This window comes from Esox lucius, chromosome 12, assembly GCF_011004845.1.
Source record: "Esox lucius isolate fEsoLuc1 chromosome 12, fEsoLuc1.pri, whole genome shotgun sequence".
Lineage (NCBI taxonomy): Eukaryota > Metazoa > Chordata > Actinopteri > Esociformes > Esocidae > Esox > Esox lucius.
The window spans coordinates 22,191,928-22,213,363 of NC_047580.1; the positions used below are offsets into that span (position 1 = coordinate 22,191,928).

At 45.2% G+C, this 21,436-nt stretch overlaps 1 protein-coding gene across 7 annotated transcripts in view; it reads right to left on the reverse strand.

The window, feature by feature from the left end:
* hdac7a (histone deacetylase 7a) overlaps positions 1 to 21,436 on the reverse strand; it is a 54,491-nt gene that overhangs the window by 11,322 nt on the left and 21,733 nt on the right. For 4 of the 7 annotated variants that reach the window (XM_010891479.3, XM_010891477.3, XM_010891478.4 and 1 more), the window contains 10 exons: positions 5,946 to 6,125; positions 5,588 to 5,675; positions 4,265 to 4,382; positions 4,064 to 4,164; positions 3,459 to 3,581; positions 3,218 to 3,342; positions 2,734 to 2,835; positions 2,440 to 2,602; positions 1,210 to 1,415; positions 853 to 1,053 (listed from right to left, as the gene is read on the reverse strand). In XM_010891479.3, the coding sequence (XP_010889781.1) occupies positions 853 to 1,053; positions 1,210 to 1,415; positions 2,440 to 2,602; positions 2,734 to 2,835; positions 3,218 to 3,342; positions 3,459 to 3,581; positions 4,064 to 4,164; positions 4,265 to 4,382; positions 5,588 to 5,675; positions 5,946 to 6,092 (1,374 nt within the window). In that variant the 5' untranslated portion in view covers positions 6,093 to 6,125. Of the gene's footprint in view, positions 1 to 852; positions 1,054 to 1,209; positions 1,416 to 2,439; positions 2,603 to 2,733; positions 2,836 to 3,217; positions 3,343 to 3,458; positions 3,582 to 4,063; positions 4,165 to 4,264; positions 4,383 to 5,587; positions 5,676 to 5,945; positions 6,126 to 10,519; positions 10,852 to 21,436 lie in introns of those variants that run through there. The other 3 variants (XM_020051893.2, XM_010891480.4, XM_010891481.3) reach the window with 3 other exon arrangements.

Consider the following 21,436-nt stretch of genomic DNA (forward strand, 5'->3'; position numbering starts at 1 on the left):
AGTTAGAGACAAATAGAGAGAGGGAGAGACAGTTAGAGACAAATAGAGAGAGGGAGAGACAGTTAGAGACAAATAGAGAGAGCGAGAGACAGTTAGAGACAGAGAGAGCGAGAGACAGTTAGAGACAAACAGAGAAAAACAGTAAAAGACTGCGAGAGAGAGATTGTTGATTGTCATTTTTGTTACAATAGCACTTCCCTTGTGGCTAAGTGAGGAAAAGGCGATCAGGTTATGGGCTACAAAGTCCTGGTACTACTTAGCTCATAATCTGATTGACCCAGGATCAGTGGAAGCAAAACAGTCACACAGTGAAACAAAACAATTGTAACAAGAAAGCAGAGCTTGCATTGAATTTGTCCTTCTGTCTTTTTAGTATGCTGTAATACTATCTGGTCCAAGACCTCAGCAGAGACTGGGATTGCAATGTTGTAGGTCTGTCTATGGAACAAACCTGTCTATTCTGTATTACTTCAAGTTGAAGGTTTTGCACTGACCCCAGTAAGAGATATCGGGGAGTTGAATAAAATGGTCATGTGTTTATCCAGTGTGAAACCAAGGTATTCATAGAACTCTGTGTAGGGTAACTATGACAAAATGTCCCTATACCTCGGCACACCCTTCTTTCAGAAATGTATCTTGGTGTTCACTTGATTTATTGCTAGTCTCCATTTAGACAACATAGATCATAACCAACATATTCTGGAGATCATCTGTTGACAAGGGGGACTTTGTCATCGGCACATAGGAGAATGTTAAACCCGCATCAACACAGAATAACTTTTTACATTATTTGCTGCCCTCTGCTGGAAGTTCAGGCATATCCTATAAGTCAATCTCTGTCATGTATCTTACCTGGTTGAGTATGAGTGTGTGTTGCAGGTTGACTTGTTCTCCCTGGCTATCCACTACAGACACAGACTCCGCCTCCCTCAGTGACTCCGCCCGTGCTCTGCCCTGATAGGTGTCACTGTGCGTTGGAGCCGCCTCCTCAGAGTCCATGTCCTCCGAGGGTATTTGTCTAAGTCGAGGCTTCTCACTGGACTTTGACATCAGCTGAGACACACCCATACAATAAGAATCCAATTCATTGTATTCATTACACTTCATTCAAATCAACTCCTTATTTGCCAAAACATGACAGCTGCTGTCAGATCCACAATCCATCATTAGTGTGTCGGGGGGAGGGATTTGTGATGGCAAGTCACCCACCTTGCCCAAGTGGGTCTGCTGTTTAAGCCTCTCCAGGAGATGGCTGTGGTGGTGTTGTTGTTGTAGCAGGTGGGGGTGTAGAGGTCTGGGGCTCTGGGGCAGGGGCTCTGACTGAGCCCGACTCAGGGGCTTGTGAAGGCCCCCTCCTGGGGTCATTCGATCCATCTGAGGGGCAAACTGCAGTGGCACAGTGCCAAGACCTGGAACTGAGACAGGAGGACACCAGGAGAGAGTGTTTGTCAAGGCCATAATATCTATTGTGGCAGAATCAACAGTCTTTCCACAAATGTAGGTCTATCGTAGCAGGCTGGAGAACACTGACTGTTATCATTAGGTGGGTTTTACTAAGTAGAACTTATGTAAAAAAAAAAAAAAAAAAAAGCAGACTGATCTAATCACCTGAAAAGCTTCAATAAAACAAATGCTTGTCATACTACAACAAGCACTACACCCTAAATCTGGATATACCACTGATCAATCTGTTAAAACTACAAACGTTAAAACAAAAGTAAAACGTGCAGACTGGCATCACTCAAAGATGTGTGTTAATACTTTGCCACCACAACCATATTTGCATAAATTCTAATACTTCAATGAGTTACAGATGTGTATAGAATCCCCACAAATATGAATAGCATATGTCTATAATAGACTGACTCAACCTAAAGATTGTTGATCCTGTTTGTATTCCTTTACTTTCACTATATCAGCTTTAAATTAGTATAAAAACACAATTGTGCCCTTGAGCAAGATACTTAACCCAAATTACGCATGCAAATGGCTCTCGATACCAAGGATGATTCAAGACTAGCAGCAGAATGCAAAACAATTAAAATAATTTGCCTTCTGCTGCCACCTGTTGGGCCAAAATCATAAAAGCTACTAAAACCAAAAGAACATAAAAATATACTGGCTGACTTTCTACAGTGTTGCTTGCAAAACTTTTGTTAAATCTACAAACACTCAGCTTCATGAAAATCTGTGTTTTTCAAGATAAAGTTCCCTACCTAGCATACATTACTGCCCACCATGATAACTCCACCAAAATAGGTCAATTAACGAACCCACAGACTACGAAAGCCCTTATTACTTTACCACAGCTTCTAATAGTACTATTTCACACCCATAAACTCTTCAAGACTACCAAGCACACTATATTTACTTCAGAAAATAAGCCGGAAGGTTGTGGCAAGCTAGAGAATACGGTATGTGAGTGATGTGCTGTCTCACCAGCGAGCATTGTGGGGTGTACCAGTCCAGGCTCCAGGATGAGGACTGGCTGGAGGTGGGGCGACAGCGACCCAGTCTGCTCCTCCATCCCCAGGGGAAGGTAGACCGACTGGCCTCCCCCCACCACCCGGCCAACCTTCAGAGGAGACAAGTCTCCATCACTCTGCACACAAATGGGCCATTACTTAAATTTAGTCACTATCAAACATGAGCAGTGCTATTATTGTAGTGTTATTTTTACCAGGTCTTTATGCAGAAATACAAAATAAATGTCTGATGTTGTAAAGTGCTCACCCTGGCAGTAGCAGGCAGACCCAGCGTGATGGTGGGCAGGGCAGAGGAACTCTGGATGGTGAAGTGGGACAGAGACCCATCCTGGAGCAGAAGCCTTTGAGCCTGATGGGACACAATGCAGATTGAACTACATGACGGACAGGTGCAGGCCGTGTGTGTGTGTGGGTGTGTGTGTGTGTGTATTCACGGTGTTCAAATGCCTGTATATTCTGATAAGCCGGGACGAAGAGGTGGAGAGAAATTGATTAGATTACTTGATCTGGTGTTGTGGGGAAACAACCAGATGTCTGTCTCCAGTGTCACTGTTTTAAACATGTCATTAAACACAGCGCTGAACAACAGCGCTCCAGAAACCAGGCCTTTGCTGCTCCCATCTCTATACAAAGCCTCCACAGCAGAGAACCAAATCTCCATCTGTATCTCATGCAATTTTATACGGGTGTGTGTGTGTGTGTATGTAAGGTTAGGGCGGATGGGTAAATACCAATCGGATAATAACCTCATGGGACAGCCCGCCAGCAGAGGGCAGTACTCCGTTCTCATTGGGTAGACTGTCGTTAGGCGAGCTGCAGCCTGACACTGGGGTACTACTGCTGCTGGGGGACGAGTCTGAGAGACAGGAAGAGAGAGAAATAGAGACATCTGTGTTGGTAACAGAACATCTCCCAGTCCTATCAGCCTGCCACCACAGAGGGCGTTGGCCGGCGGTGAGGCAGGGGACCTACCCAGGGTGTCCGGTAACCGGTGTTTGATTGTGGCCGGGGCACTCTCCTTACGGGTCAGAGGACTCTTACGGGTGTTCAGGTGTTTCTTCAGCTTGTGTTTTACTTTCAGGTTGGGTTCAGAGGCTGGTCAGAAACACAGAGTTTAGCTTTAGTATGGACTCGATGTCCCTGAATACTATCTGAACCCACAGAAAGACTGAGCACAATGTCGAATCTAGGAAACTGACATCATGATGAATAACTAATATACAAACCTTTTTATTATATATAGATTTTCAACAGTTTCATTCGGTTGATTTTGATTGACAGTAGGCTTTGGACCAGTTTTACAGACATTTTGAAGCCAAGACCCCGCTCCAAACATTATGGAAAAGGAGTGCACAATCAATGCTAATTAATGGCGTACCAAAACGTTGTTATAACGAGGGTTTTGTCAGTCAGTTATCTGGGCTGTGTGTTTGTATAGATAGGAACCACATCTCAACTGACGGCCGTGCAGCGCTGGAACCAGAACCTTACGTAACACCATGATTTCAGAGAGCAGCTTCAAAGCTTACGAGATGACTACCAGCTATTGCATTTGAATGGCCATTAGTGTGTCTTACCAGCTCTGCGTAGGGGGGTCTCGTCTGAGCCGTCAGTGGAGATCTGTGGCGGGGGGGACACCAGAGGCTGGGCTGGTCCACTGGGGTCTGGAGCCAGTTCTCTACAGGCACACAGCACAGTCGCAATGAATTACACACTGAAATCAGGGTGAAATGACCGAGCCCATTCTGGAGCCCGACAGAATAGCGAACAGCCATCACCTGTAGCCCACAGGCGGACCACTGAGAGGGTTGGAGCTGGTCCTCTCGGCCTGTTGTTTCTGCTTCTTCAGAATGACCTCCTGGAGCTTCTGCTTGACCAGGGAACTGGCCACAGCACCTGTCGATCAACGCAGACACAGACCGATCAAATCAGTCAGTGAAGAGGAACATAGCAAAATGTTTTGAACAACACATGATTGTTTGGACGGATGGGCTAAACATAACCTCTGTGGTAGACATTCTTTATTCGCTCTCACCAAGATTAGAAGAGCACTCTCTGCTGTGAATGTAACTCTGGTTTAGAAAGGCTGCTCCTAAAACAACTGGTCATGTTCAGAGCATTGAGTGTTCCACTGACAGATCATGACGTCATAGTGTGTGTTTGCTGGTAGTAGGGTGTGTGTCTGTGTGCACATCTGTGTGTGTCTGCGTGTCTCTGCGTGTGGGTGCGTGCGTGTGCGTGTGCAGGGCAACGGCAACCGTGGGCTGAGTGTTAGGAGGAAGCGACACGTAATGTCTACTTCGGCAGCCCTCCCAGCAGGCCCGTCTCAGCCACAACACACAGAAACCAGCATCTCTGGGAAGCTCTGAGAAGAGCCACAATGGCCCATTGACAATCACTCACAGAGAACACGGTTTAGAAACCAAAGGTTAGGGGTCAAAACAACAGCACTCTAGAGCTCATCCTCTCCTTCCTGGCCCTTCCCTCCTTCTCTCCTCCTCTGCTCTCCTCTCTCGTCCCCAACGCACCCCCGCCTCCTCCTCAGTGCTCCACCAGACACGGTGTCCGAAGGAATGCTCAGACCTCACAGATGTATTTATGGACACAGAAAGAAATAGCACAAAATGACTAAGAGGTTTGCTGTAATCTTTTGTATAGGTGTTCTTTGTTTTGACTTCTGTTGGGAATAGGTGGAGGGAAGTACCTTCCAAATAGGTGGAGATGTGAAGTACGTACTGCTAACCCTAACCCTTCAATCAACCTGATTTGATCTCTGCCGCTGAGTTTGGAATCATGATTTATTTACTTAAAGTTAACAGTCTCTTTCCGTGTGGTGTTTCTGTTATTTCTTCTGGCCCCAGTATGTATGCATGTCAGTTTTTGGCCCAGGCATTCTTCCGCGGGTGGATGTGAACATGTACACCAGCATAGAGGGTCTGTTTGTCTGTGTTTATGCTTGTGTATGTTGGTGGAGGCTGATGTCTTGTGAAAATGACACTGACGGATCCAGTTTACTTCATATTTACCACGTCAACTACAGTGTAGAAGACTGCGCGCACGCGCGTGCACGCACGCACACACGCGCACACAGAAAAACTCACTCTGTTGGCTCTTGTCCTTGTGCCACAGCTGCTGTAGCTCCTGTTGTTTTTCTTGCTCCTGCTCACGTCTCCGCTGTTCCATGTTAAACTGAAATCAGAAGAGACACTCAGTAAAATATGTGTGGAAAAGGGTGAACGCAGCCCTCTGGAAAAAGGAATCTGTGACATATGGGTGACAGAAAGACTAATGAGTCGAAATGGGCCGAGAGTCATTGCAAATACGAGCACAAATGGAGACCAAATGAAACGTTACAGACAGAAATGAAACAGTAGGTCCATGTAATTCCATCCATGTGATCCTATGGGTTTCTGTGCATCGGTCTGGCCATGTTTTCGGCCGTGACAGAACACGCCGTACCCGTATGTGCTGCTGCAGCTGTTGCTGTGAGAAAGGGGTGCAGGGCTGGGGGGAGAACGGCCGGAGGAGCATGGGGGGGTGCAGAGGCGTCAGGAGGGCCGTGTCCGAACCCGGCCTCATCACACGCTCAGTCACACGCAGGTCCATGGACCAACCCCAGGGCTTCTGACACAGCGGGCTCTGAGGGGAGGAGTGAGAAGGGAGAGCTGTTTATCGTCGTGCTGAAGTAACGCCCGGACAACAAGCGGCAAAGCCTGACCGTCTGGGGGTAAAGAGAGCGTTAATGTGTCACCTTCTGCCTCACATGAAAACATTATGCAATCAGGTGAAAAGTTACAGACCGGCAAAACTATTCACAAATATTGAATTCAGGGGAGGGGAAAAATGCGTTGAGTGCTGGAATGTTTTAAGCCCCCAAAAAAGCTGATACAATAAACAACAGAATGGATGTGTTTCAAAATACCTAACCCTAAAACATCTGGTTCTGCTTGAAAAAACATATATAATTTTAGTGATAATTACTCTGAAACTCTTTTCTGTCCTTGCACTCTCATAGTGGAACCAGCTTCCCCTTAACTTCCCCTAAAGTTAACATCAATAACCCAACTGTAAAGCATCTCTCTAACCATAACGCACAACCCTGGACTAAAGTCTACCTTTTAACCCTAACTCCAACCCCAAACACGAAACATAACTCTACCTTTTAACCCTAACCCCAAACCCTAAACATTACTCTACCTTTTAAATCTAACCCCAAACACTAAACATAACTCTACCTTTTAAACCTAACTCCAACCCCAAACACTAGACTTAACTCTACCTTTTAAACCTAACTCCAATGCCAAACACTAGACTTAACTCTACCTTTTAACCCTAACTCTAACCCTAAACACTAAACATTACTCTACCTTTTAACCCTAACTCTAACCCTAAACACTAAACATTACTCTACCTTTTAACCCTAACTCTAACCCTAAACACTAAACATTACTCTACCTTTTAACCCTAACTCTAACCCTAAACACTAAACATTACTCTACCTTTTAACCCTAACTCCAACCCTAAACACTAAACATAACTCTACCTTTTAACCCTAACTCTAACCCTAAACACTAAACATAACTCTACCTTTTAACCCTAACTCTAACCCTAAACACTAAACATTACTCTACCTTTTAACCCTAACTCTAAACCTAACCATTAAGTCTCCAAAAGCAATTTGAAAAGTAATTACTTACAATTAAAACCTGTTAATCATGTTTACATGTAATGACATTTTGGTCCATTCTGGTAGTGAAACATTCAGGTCAGGTAAACAACCACACCACTGACATTGTTTCCCTCATCTATCCACTGGGCTGCACTCCTCTCCTAACTCTTCTGTGACAAAAATAGCATTCTTTTGCATTCTGCTCAGGGGCATTTGCATTGAATTGCCTCACCTCACTCTACAACAGAATCCAGGAGGGGTTGGTGAAAGATCTGCAGGTTAATGAAATAAACAGGGATACCAAATCCTAGTTTTACTCATTCTAACCCAACCCTGAACCTTACCTCAACCCGCACCTTAACTCCAACATAAACTTAAACTCAACCAATTAAGTTATGCCTAATCTCAACCTAGTTCCAATTCCTGACACCAGACCTAATTCTAACCATAAGGAGACAGGAAAACTGGCCTGATTAGACACCTTTTAGTTATTCAATCAACTTTATATTGTTGTGGGGACCTGAGATCTAACCTTGATACTGAAATCTATAATCCAAATCCTTGATCCTAACCCAAGGTTATTAACACTATTTCCAGTGTTTTCCCCACAACCTAAACCCTCAAGTGGAAATTGCATTTTGCTTAGTTGGGACATGCCAAAAAACCTTGTCCAGACCGATTTATCAGACTTAACTATCAGGTCCCCACATGTACACATACAAAGACGTGAATCACACTTACACACACCTAAATACACCCCCAGACACACATACACAGATATGGACACAAAATGGCTAAATCAAAACCAAAAGGAACAATGCAATAATATCCCAGCCACTCTTGGGTTGTGAGTTTCACGTGTCTGAGACTTTCAGTTGGCCTGCATCCAAATTCCAAGCAAAGAAAACAAGGGACACATTTTCTAAAGAATGACTTGGACGGCAAGTTAGAGAATTAGTGTTTATGTCCAGTGTCATTATCTCTCAGCTGGGTTGAAGAGGGTGTGGAGTGAGTGAGGGGAGATACTGATAGTGAACCCGGTCATGGTGTCTGAGAGGAGGAGAACCTCCTTTACGTACATTGATAGTCAGATGTGTACTCTCACACCCCAAATGGGAACAAGGGATGATGTGATTCATCATTTAGTTTGGACGCTCATGGAAACCAATGGGCTGTTTACAGGCCATCACCGAGCACAGCCGAGCACAGGGTATAGGCTTAATGTATACTAAATCATTAAACAAACACTCCATTGTCCAACCGGACTATTATTGTCTGACTCAATCAATCACTGCCCCCTGCTAATGAGAGACAACCACCACAAAGACAGTGTGTTTATCAATGGAATGACGGATTAGCTTTTCACAAACCAATTGTAGTTACGAAAACAAGCAGATGAGATCGTTGTGTATGCACGTGTGTATTTTTGTGGAAGAATGAATGCACTGTATGTAATGCTAAAGGAGCATTGGAAGAAGCATTCTGAAGGACATTTTGTCTTTTAAAGTCCAGTTGGTGTTTCCGTGTAAAGGCAGTCTTCACATCCAGGTCCTAACATGTTCTGACACAGCCCTCTCTTTAGGGCCTCCATATTAGGAGGCTGGAAAGGAGACGGGAGAAAGACTTGGCAGAGGCCGCATGAATGCCATCAATGTTTGAAATTATTTCAATCCTTCTTGACGAGGGGTCAACAGGCTCTGGTTCACCCAAATCACACCCTATTTTCTGTTTAGTGCCCTTCTTTTATAATGTATTATTGTAGCCCCTTTGGCTCCTAATTCCGCAATGTCCAATTAGTAGTTACAATCTTGTCTTATTGCAGCAACTCCAATCAGGTTTGAAAGTCAAAGACTATCCTAAGAAACAGAGTCTATACATCAGCAGAAAACATCAGTTTATTTTGTGTTTCCATCTCCCACTGCCAGCTATATATAACATTTAACAACACATTCCTTCTGTTTGTCAACAAAATTACAACTTCACTTTCAGTAAATAGAAAGACACATAAACTACCTCACTTTCAGTAAATAGAAAGACACATAAACTACCTCACTTTCAGTAAATAGAAAGACACATAAACTACCTCACTTTCAGTAAATAGAAAGACACATAAACTACCTCACTTTCAGTAAATAGAAAGACACATAAACTACCTCACTTTCAGTAAATAGAAAGACACATAAACTACCTCACCTTCAGTAAGGAGAAAGACACATAGACTACCTCACTTTTAATTTGACAAAAAAAAAAACACTAAAATTTACTTTTGTAAAGAGAAAAACAATAAAGATTTAGATTCTCAAAACAAAGACGTGCTACCACACCTTTAGATTCTTAATAGAATAACAAACTACCTCACCTTTCTCCACAGTAATGGGAGTGTTTGGTGCATGTAAATGCATGTGTATATGGGATTTTCTTTCCAATCTGTGAGTGGGCAAAAAGTTGACACATTTTCAGCTGCCAGCCCAATCACTGTGGAACATTTTCTTCTCCAACTTTATTGGCAAGTTTCATATGATCTAGGTGGCACGACTGAATTGTGAGTTGTTCTCACTGCACGACAAAGAGGGCACAACTATGTGTGTATGTATAATGTGTTTTGTGTGAGTCTGTCTATATTTTTGTGCGTGTGTACCGAGGGAAAGATAATTTGTCTGACCTTCTCACAGGTCAACTGTGCATCTGACAATGAGTGTCTGAAATAAGAAACTGGCTTCTGGACAAACTCATAAAAACGGCAAGCAGATGCCAGGAGGAATCCACATAGGAATGCTCTGTGTTTCTCTGTGTGCCTGTGTGTGTGTCTGTGTGTGTGGGTGTCTGTGTCTGTGTGTGTCTGTGTGTGTGTCTGTGTGTGTGTGTCTGTGTGTGTGTCTGTGTGTGTGTGTCTGTGTGTGTGTGTGTGTGTGTGTGTGTCTGTGTGTGTGTGTCTGTGTGTGTGTGTCTGTGTGTTTTTGCCTGTGTGTGTGTGTGTGTGTGTGTGTGTGTGTCTGTGTGTGTGTGTCTGTGTGTGTGTGTCTGTGTGTGTGTGTGTGTCTGTGTGTGTGTGTCTGTGTGTGTGTGTGTGTGTGTGTGTGTGTCTGTGTGTGTGTGTGTGTGTGTGTGTCTGTGTCTGCCGGAGGAACCCTCCCAGTGGAACAGCAATATGAGTGCAGTGTAGCTTAACCGTTTCAGTACAGTACAGTATAGTGCTTTACTTTCATGAGAGCCTGCTCAGTCCTACGCCACCTGGTCAGTGCTACGTCACCTGGTCAGTCCTACGTCACCTGGTCAGTCCTACGCCACCTGGTCAGTCCTACGTCACCTGGTCAGTCCTACGCCACCTGGTCCGTCATACGTCACCTGGTCAGTTGTACTCCACCTGGTCAGTTGTACTCCACCTGGTCAGCCCCTAAACCACCGGGTCAGTCCTCTGCCATCTGGTCAGTCCTCTGCCACCTGGTCAGTCCTCTGCCATCTGGTCAGTCCTCTGCCACCTGGTCAGTCCTCTGCCATCTGGTCAGTCCTCTGCCAGCTGGTCAGTCCTACGCCAGCTGGTCAGTCCTATGCCACCTGGTCAGTTCTATGCCACCTGGTCAGTTCGTTGCCACCTGGTCAGTCCAACTTCACCTACAGTAAAGCTTAAGAGGCACTAAAAAACACTGTACTATGCTTCTGCTTCTGAAGAATGATTGAGTTGTGGTTGCTGTGCTCCTCCCACTCCTCCTCCCTCCCCCAGAACCCCAGCTCTCCACTGGACCGGTTCTACCAGTATAGTTAGTGTGTAAGGGAACCTCGGAGTCTGGTCCCTCCTCCAGAGCAGCCAGAACACAGAGGGACTCTTTAGCCAAATAAGAATCCTTTAAACACAATTTTGTGGTAAAAATTGAATGCCATCAATGTTTGGAATTAAATGCGTCCTTCTTGAAGAGGTGTAAACAAGCTCTCGATGTATCTCAAATCATATCATGTATTTCCTATTTCCTTTCAACGGAAAGTAATCTGGAATCGAAAAGCTGGAAGGAGAAATCTCCTCGCCTAACAACCATAATCAGCTTGCAGTTTCTTTAACCACCACAATGAAGCACCACCTTTGGTAGGATTCCCGGGTGTTTCTGTCCATCTGGCTGTGGGTCAGTGGGGATAGGTGGTCACTAGTCATTGGTGTGCCCCAACCAGTAAAACAAGCAGAGTCGCAACAACGCAGTGTAACAAGGGATCCCTATCTGTTTTTGGGTAACTTGACACACCTGTAGATGTTACTGTATAACCCCTATTACTCTGGGCATACACCAGGTCATTCTGACTGGGTAACTGCTATCATAACTAGAGTAACTACCCACACATCCAGAACAAAAATTGACACTCTGAGATGTGAACTGCTGACATTTGTAACCTTGTGTTGGGGTTACAACACAAGAAAAGCCTGGGAAAAAGAGAATAGTGGCAAAATGTTTTCCATGCAGTCTGTGGTGATGGAGGAAGACAGAGACACACAGGCTGAATTGGCACTGTAGTTGAATGATGTACTCTGTGGTTGGATCTGATAGAGGAGAAGGAAAACTGAAACAATGGGAGCCAAAGTGTCAGGGTATGTCCCAGGCCGAACTCCACAGAGAGAGCCAGAGAGACTCAGAGACCGGCTGGGCTTCCAAATTAGCTGTCTTAAAATAAAAAGGCCAACAAAACAGGAAGTGTTGACCAAGTGACATCTGCTCCACTTGTGTTAGCATCCCATCCCCCTCGCCACTTCTCTCCCCTCCTCCCATCCCCTCTACCCTCTCCTCCCACTCCTCTTTTCTCCTCTTCTCTCCCCTCCTCCCCTCCCCTCTTTTCTCCTGCCTCCCTCCCTCACTCCCTCTTTCTTCCCCTCTCTTGTTGATAGTGAATGGAATCTGTAGTTGGCATGGATTCCACATCTATTTTTGTGTGGGAGGAAGGTTTTATTCAGGCTCTGCTGCTAGTCAGTGGTCACTTTTGTTTGTCCTCCCCATCAAAGGTCCTGATCCATTGGCCCAAAGGATACGTATAACAAACAACATCCTTAAGTGAAAAACAATCAAGTATGTCTCAATATAATGGAGGGGGACTAAAAATATAACCTCGCTGAAAATATCAACTTCGTTTTTTAAAAGTCTGCAGATGAAACCGTAACAAAGATATATTGCCTGCCTGTTTCTTTAAAAGATATACAGAAAACCAAAAGGATAACCATCCATGACATCCTAATTATCATATTTCCACCATGTTTTTAAGCTATATATAGTTTGTTTACATTTCCTTTGTTTCCCAACATTGGAGTAAAACAAGCCTGTATTTAGCATTCTGGTGGGCTTACAAGATCCACTAACTGGCTCTCTGTGGAACTGTCCGGTTATAGAGCACCTCAGAAGGCAACCTGAATGTAAACCCATGGTTATATTAACTCATACGAATGTCTGAATCTACAATAACTAATAAGGCATTTGGAAGTAACCATAAATCATAAGGCACTTAGAAGTTACAATAACTCACAAGGCACTTAGAAGTTACAATAACTCACAAGTCATCTAGAAGTTACAATAACTCACAAGGTATTATGAAGTTAGAATAACTCACAAGGCATTTTGAAGTTACAATAACTCACAAGGCATTTAGAAGTTACAATAACTCACAAGGCATTTAGAAGTTACAATAACTCACAAGGCGTCTAGAAGTTCCCATAAGCAATAAGGCATTTCGAAGATACAATAGGAGTGGAGAAGTTACAATAACTCATAAGGCACTTAGAAGTTACAGTAGGAGTGGAGAAGTTACAATAACTCATAAGGCCTTAATAAGACTCAAACGGAAATCCTACGCTGCATCATTTTGCTGCATATTTCATTCAGAAACTTCTTCTAAGTCCAAAGTCCATGAGTAGCAACTACAGACAGTCCCTTCAACACAAAGGTGTGCACTTGTGCATGTGTCACTGTGACTGAGTGTGGGTTTGCAAACAGCCCTTAAGGCCTTCAGATAAGTCCAATCAGTCCGCTCACTGAAGGCCTGCTGACGGTGTAGAGAGCGCTGGCCGCGCTGACAGCCAGGCTTACAATGGACGTCTCCCACACACTCTCTCTATCGCCACAGGATCCTCCGCTCTGCCACCGGGTGCTAAGCTATCAATTATCCAACCACCTCTTCTCCAACCAATGACATCTTAAAAGAATGTACTCTTTCAGCACTACAAAGCTCACAAACCCAGGAGGAAGGGGGAGCCGGCGGAGGAGGGGAGGAGGGGAGGACTGGAGGAGGAGGAAAAGAGGGAATGGGAGGAGGAGAGATGTTGGAGCACGGATATTGTTATGACAACCTGACACCCCTGAGAAAGTGACCGGGAAGCCCCCGTCCGTCCGTCAGCCTCCACTAAGGCCTCTCCAACTCCCTCCGCAGCCCAAACAGAGACACAGAGTTCTGGTGAACCCACCCTAAGTCTGTGTGTGTGTGTGTGTGTGTGTGTCCAATCCTGAGGACCCTTTAACCATCTCGCAGCTCAAGTGCAACTCAATAGCTGCATCCCTCCTCCCTGTTCCTGCAGGCCCACCTGTCACTGGCAGTGCACGAGGTCAGGCCCGCTGCAAGCTGCTCACATCTGCAGCGCAGGAATTCCAGCAGGGTAAGCTGGGTTCTGTATGTCGGGTGGCTGGCCACGTGGGGAGTGCAGAACCGTTCCATGAAAAATAGTTTCATTCTGTACAGCCTCCTAGCCTTCCTACATGCAGACCACTCAGGTAGGTAGTCACTAGCCAGGCCTATCTTTCTGGTTGGGGGTCAGTATAGGTAGGTAGTCACTAGCCAGGCCTATCCTTCTGGTTGGGGGTCAGTAAAGGTAGGTAGTCACTAGCCAGGCCTATCCTTCTGGTTGGGGGTCAGTAAAGGTAGGTAGTCACTAGCCAGGCCTATCCTTCTGGTTGGGGGTCAGTAAAGGTAGGTAGTCACTAGCCAGGCCTATCTTTCTGGTTGGGGGTCAGTAAAGGTAGGTAGTCACTAGCCAGGCCTATCCTTCTGGTTGGGGGTCAGTATAGGTAGGTAGTCACTAGCCAGGCCTATCCTTCTGGTTGGGGGTCATCTAGTGGGGTCAGCATTGTTGCTGTGTTGGTTCACCAGGATTCAACTGGGAGTGCTAAAGTATGTTCCAGTCTACTGCTAGACTGAAGGGCTGCTTTGGTTTTAAGCTTTTCAACAGAAATCCTCTCCTCCTCCCCTCTCCTCCTCCCCTCTCCTCCTCCCATCTGAGCTGTAACAGAAGGATAAACAGAGCTACTGAGATCAGATAGAGAGGTTGACATGCAGCAGAGCCGTACACAGACCAGCAGTATGTAGACTTCCTCTGCTGGGTAAATATGTCTGGAATTACAGCAGGAATGTTAATCATGGCCCACTGTGTCCATCCACCTCCCACTAACACAAACCTTCAGAGCAGACCTAAAACAAGATAGAGCACATACGGACCTCAGAAAAGTATGGCTGAAAAGAATGGTTCTCAGATGAAGCCATGGGTTCGGTTTCCGCAAACAACCAATCCACCAAACACTGGGGTTAAAATGAGGAGTTGGTACATCTGATTCATGACAAATAATTCCATCTAGATATCTCAAACAGCAGAGATAAGTATGTACTGGGAAACGCTAAATGTTCCCATCAGAGGCAGATATAAACAAGCCCTAAATAAACCGCTGTGGAAAAACAGAGACATTGTTATGGTACAGTTTCTGTGAATGGTTACTCTCAGACTGGAGTGTGTGTGTGACTGGCATAGAGTGATGTGATCCTATCAGGCTTCTCATTTGTTTGTGTGGGAGGGACAGGCCTGCCAAAGAGCTATTTATAGACTACCAATGAAAGGTGTGCTTCCAGCTCTAATCATTATGGAAATGATCTGAGATCTACAGTACCTGTGTGTGTGTGTGTGTGTTCATCCACAGGTTTTATTATATAAATCGATTAAACTAGAAAAATGTGTGCATGTGAATGTGTGTAAGTGTGCGTTTTGTCTAACTGAATCCAACCATAATGATGAGTCAGAGGACCTTATGAGATCTTCCACTTCCCTTTAGACTAGTCAGAAAGATGTACAGCCTTCTCCTACTGTGGATGCACTGATACCACGCCTTCATAGTAGATACCAGTACTGAACTTGGAGTATGTGCAGTATGAAAACAAGGATGTGGCAGACAGACATTTTTCCTTAAAGTTTCTACCAGCCTCTTATCGGTATGTGTAAACAGATACAGTTTGCGAAGCTGTATCTATCACTCCTCAGCTAACACAATCACACCTGGTCATTGTCGCAATGTTGAAGGCTCTATACCTTTACAGTTAGAAAAGGTAAACAAGGCTTCAGCCAGCAAATGTCAACTCACAGTTAGAAAAGGTAAACAACGTTTTAAGCTAGCTAATGTCAGCTCAGTGTGTGTATGCATGTGTGTGAGTGTGTGTGTGTGTGTGTGTGTGAGACGAGTGTGCATTAATGTGACAGAAGCGGCAGAGGACACTTATATATATATATATATATAAAACATTCACACAAATGAATAAACCAATCAGTGTAACCCTGTTACTTAACAAAAAACTATTTCAATAGTGATTTCAGCTACTGACCACGTGTTTTCAACCAGGCTCCATCTGCCTGTGGTCATGAAGCTGTGAGACAGGTATTCAACATGTCTGCCAATGTGTTGCACTGCTGGACAAGACAGACCTCAGTGTTGGATTCACAGCTCTGGACTCACCTCAGGCTAATAACCAGTTTTAAAGAGCCCTCTCACACCAAAACAGCCATAGTTATCAGAACCTAGTGGTTCTGGTATTTGAGAGTCCCGGCCATGCTCACAAGCTGACAGTAGGTGGCCTTCACACGGCTGACTGACCCAAACGGTAGGTACTGCTCGGCGTCAGCCATAATGGGCAGCCTGGCAATATTCAGTATTCAATATTCCAATGTCAATGACCGTTCCGCTCCTTTCAGATGGACTGGGATTTATGGATTCAAGTAAAGCATTTCAAATGTGTGCATTCTCACATGCACACACTCTATTCCGTGCACGTCTGTGTCTTGCTCCTTCTCTGTTGTCAGTGGATTGTCCGTAGAGCAGAGATTAATCTATAATGTATTCTGTTCAGGCTAAAGTTACCTCTGCCCTGCCTGAGTTTCCAAAACACCTCAGGTTTCCTTTTGTGGGGTCAGGAGGTCAAGGGATGAAAACATAGAGGAGACGGTTATTATCAAGAACCCATTGTGACGCCTCTCCATAAGGTATGTGTTACTATGGAACGTTACAAAGATTCCATTGCCCCAACATGGGTGATTGGAAAACTACTGGAATTCATTTAGGTGAGGTCACTACACAAACCCTCAGAATTGGTTCCTTCTCAAACCTCCTGCTCTGTTCTTAAAGTGACACAACCAGGTGTGTGAGTACCTAGAAAGTATCTGCTTTCTATCTGTCTCCAGCAATTATTCTCCTTACAGGGAAAGTGCTGCACAAATGCACGTTCCGAAAAACACCAGAGAAACCCAGAGAGCAGGAGGAAAGTAGCCAGAGCTTTATCAACACCAGAAGAGTACTCAGACATTTTAATTAGCCACAGACACACACATACACACACAAACGGATATAGACTTGGAAACAAACACTTGTGCACACAAACACACATGCATACACTCCCCATCCCCACACACACACACACACACACACACACAAATACAGCCCTCTCTACCAGATGCCCTCCTGAGATCATTTTCTTTATAGTAGACCATTGTTTGGTTTCCTGCTCTGGCACATAAACAGACAGGGACAGAGACAGACAGGGACAGAGACAAACAGGGTCAAAGACAAACAGTGTCAGAGACAAACAGGGTCAGAGACAGTCAGGGAAAGAGACAAACAGGGTCAGAGACAAACAGGGATAGAGACAAACAGGTCAGAGACAGACAGAGACAGACAGGGTCAGAGACAGACAGGGACCGAGACAGACAGAGACAAACAGGGACAGAGACAAACAGGGTCAGAGACAAACAGGGTCAGAGACAGACAGAGACAGAGAGGGTCAGAGACAGACAGAGACAAACAGGGTCAGAGAAAGACAGGAACAGAGACAAACAGGGTCAGAGACAGACAGGGACAGAGACAGAGACAAACAGGATCAGAGACAAACAGGGTCAGAGACAGTCAGAGACAGAGACAAACAGGGACAGAGACAAACAGGGACAAACAGGATCAGAGACAAACAGGGATAGAGACAAACAGGGATAGAGACAGACAGGGACAGAGACAGACAGAGACAGACAGGGTCAGAGACAGACAGGGACAGAGACAAACAGGGACAGAGACAGACAGAGACAAACAGGGATAAAGACAAACAGGGTAAGAGACAGACAGAGACAAACAGGGTCAGAGACAAACAGGGACAGACAGAGACAGACAGGATAAGAGACAGACAGGGACAAAGACAGACAGGGTCAGACAGAGACAGACAGGATAGGAGACAGACAGGGACAGACAGGGTCAAACAGAGACAGAGACAGAGACAGGCAGAGACAGACAGGGTTTGACAGAGACAGGGACAGAGAGACAGGGTCAGAGACAGATACAGACAAAAACAGACAGACACGGTCAGACAAAGTCAGACAGGTACAGAAGGAGATACAGGTAGAGAGATTATACATTTTATCAACATCTGCTATACCGAATACTATTTTACTATAGTTTGCAAATCTGGGTGAGTGTCATTTGGACATTTTCTGGCTAAAAACTTGAAGTCAGTCTTAGTAGAAGTACAGCACAAATAAAACAAATTGATGATAGTTATTAGCCAAACAGAATTATCACAATCAGAATTATAACTGCTGAACGGGAATTTGATTATTACATTTCTTAAATAAAGTTGTCTCCTCCACAGCTGACCACATGTTCTGTGATGATGTGAATAATTCATGATATTTCTTTGAGTGGGGCCTATGGCTGGGGGGATCATTCACTACAACAGCCTGCTTGTTTCAGCATGGAGAAACCAAGTTTGGTCACGTTGTTAAGAGTCCATGTTACCGCAGAAACGGACTCAGCCACATGACAACCCGGACATCCAGTCTTTTGTCAGCTGTTCCACACACACACCACTTCTTTCATGAGGTTTGTTTGACTTTCCTGACTGGTCTCCATCAATATCCCTCAGTTCTACAGTTCTACAGACCTACTTCTGCCTATGCTCACTGTGAACTAAAATTAGTGCTACTGTTGCCCCCCCAACAATAATCTGTGGCTAGAGATCACATCCTCTTTTTCTTTTTAGCGCTGTTTTCTCGTTCTCTCTTATTGAACATATTTAGGATCAGCTCCCAGATGGATGAGATAGACAGGGTCTCATTCTACTTTGCTCTGGGCCACACCATAAACACCACCAAAGATTGGGGGGCTGATGTAACCATGGTAACCGCAGCAGGCCAAAGGAAGCGCAGTCTATAAAAGCACAACAATGAGAGAGAAAGAGACACTTCCTGTTTGCAAAGTTTAGCCTCCGCTGGGTTTCCTCCCAGCCAGTAACTTCTGGTGTGATGGTATTTATGAACTATAGCTCTAACCAAAGCCAAACAGAACAGAAATACATCCTCTACACGCAAACACAGCACATATGTCATGTTACTACTGTTGTACACAGAGAATTACTGTAGCAAACTCAATATACACCAGACTTCTTTTTGAAAAAAAGCCACCAACTATTCAGACAGGCTTCTGACCAATGAATGTGTTGCTAGGACCGTTTTGTCAAGACCAAGCTATTCCTGTAGAAGATGAAAAAAGACTTTCCTCCTCATGGAATGTGAGCTATAAGACTAGGGGCCAGCCAGCAGGACCCCCCCCCCCCCGCCCCCATGAGGCCAGTAAACCGGCCAATGAATGGCTGAAGGAGAGCTGCTACCCATTCAACAGAGTGGATTAATAGTTAACTTTCACTACACAGACCCAAAGGACACCAAACTAATTAACCAACAGCAACAGAGGAGATGGAAAACTTGGTAAGGGACTGGTAGATAAAGTCTGTGCTGTTTCATCCAGGCCAATGACTCCTAGAGTGTGAACCTGTACGGGATTTATGCTGTTGCCACCATGTATTTCAGTAACAACACGAGTGGCAGAACCAGAGGTCTCCCCAGCATTAAGTTCTGCTATGGTTATAGTATTGGTCTTCTCTCTTTGCTAAATCAACCTTGTGCAACACAGGATCTCCAATTCTAATGTCTGTCGACCGCATTCACATGTAACCTGATGTGATCGGTCCCTACATCCCCTTCTCAGTTCTATCCTGTACTCTGTATCTCCGTCCCCCTCTATCACCCTCTCTCCTTCCCTCCCTTTTTCTCTTCTTCCTCAATCCCCCTCTTGCTTTTTATTTTGGAGGGTCTGAAGGAATCCCAGCTGTCGGTGCCATTCAAGACCCTGTGGTCCCAAGCAGCTGCTGAGGCTATCCACTCAGTCACTAAAACCAGTGTGTGTGTGTGTGTGTGCGCGTGTGTGCGTGTGTGTGTGTGTGTGTGTGCGTGTCATACCCTTAAAGCCAGTGTTTGTCTGTGGGTGTGTGTTGGTCTGGATGCCTGCTTGTCAGAGTATTTGTGCAGTTTGTCCGGTTTCCATCGTCAGTCTCCAGGACATGAAATACTGTTGGTGCCAGACATTGTGTCCTGCTATCGTTTTGGTGGTAGAGTTGCGTGCTGGTCGGGTCATTCCCATTTCAATTCAGGATTACAAAACAAAGCTCAACGCGACGTTAATGCCTTTAGCCGATTTCAGTCTGAGCGCTTGAATGAAGCATTGCGTTTGTCTTGACAGGTGGTTATTTCATCACATTTACAAGGCATTCCATACCTGGCAGTCAACGCACGGCTTCCCTAGGCCACGCTGAGCTCAGTCCCACAGTGACATTCACCACATTCCAGCCGTCCCTTTACCTCGAGTCGTCCAAATCAGCCTGGAGCTAAGACACCCACCTGTCCTCCCGTCCGCCCCCATTCCCCGCTAACATCAGGCAGCTCTCTAAAAGGAGAGGAGTCATCAATCTCCCTCGTCGCCCCGCAGGCCCAACACGCATCAGCGCGTGGTAACGTCAACAAGCCCCAAAGAGGCACGCCGGTCCAGCCACTGACCTATCAACGCCATATCTATTAACAAGGGAAGAAAAGAAACAGCGCTGTTGCTGATTGGCAAGCAGCCTCCAGTGCCACTCCGTTGCGCCATAGGCTACCTTGTGTTTGATGACAGGCTGCTCTGCTCTTTCATGCATCAACTGCTGCTGTTATATTCTAGTTGGAGTTGTTTTAGAAGAGGAAGATCTCAGGGAAGGACTTGGCAGCGGTGTCTCCCATCCCGGGCTGGGTGTGTCTCGGGGCTTTCGCACTGAGCCATGAAGGACCAACCTAACTACAAAGTGAAACACCACGCTAGAGGCTTTCATTAAGGTCAAACTTCACGTGGGATTTGTCATTGCAAAAAACACACGGTTGTTACATGGTCGTTACAAGTCCAGGTCCATAATACCATCCTTCCTTCCGTTCAACCTCTCCTCCTTCATCACCCGTTAGGCCTGGGCATGCTTTGGCATTTGTTGCCGAACTTAATTTGTTTAGAATGTGTGAAAGCAAATGGGTGTGAGCTCATAATAATTCAACTCAAACCATGTTCAATCTTACTATATAACCGTGCAATGTCACTAGCGGACAGTAGAAGGTGATGGGCTGATATGCGACCTGCCAGACTCCAGGCCTTTAACCCCACAGACCAGGAGGGAGGTGTCTAAGAGGAGGGAACGTGGCCTCGGGGGGGGGTCTACTCCCAGAACCGGGTCAGAGGTTGACGCTACGGCTCCCTGAAAGCAGGAGAAGCTACAGTATAATTCACTGATTAAGTAAAACTGCACATAAGCACACAAAAATGCAGACAATGACATCTTTCTGATATCCGTACATCTCTCTGCTTTCTATTCTATTTTCTCGCCTCGTAACAATGTGAGTCCCTCTGCAGCTAGAACCTTTTTCTGTTTCTCCTTCTCTGGCCTCCCCAACTCTGAAACATTTCAAACGTTGACCACTGTCCATGGAAAACATATTTAGGGAACACAGCTCATGAATATGCAGTCCCACTTTTCCGATTGAATGAGCAACCGAAGAGGACATTAGCATTCTAGGTAACATGTACACACAAATACAATGCATAACATCAAAGCCACAGTTGTTATCACTGACCAGAAATGTATCAAACTTGAAATTCAGTAGGCAAAATTCAGA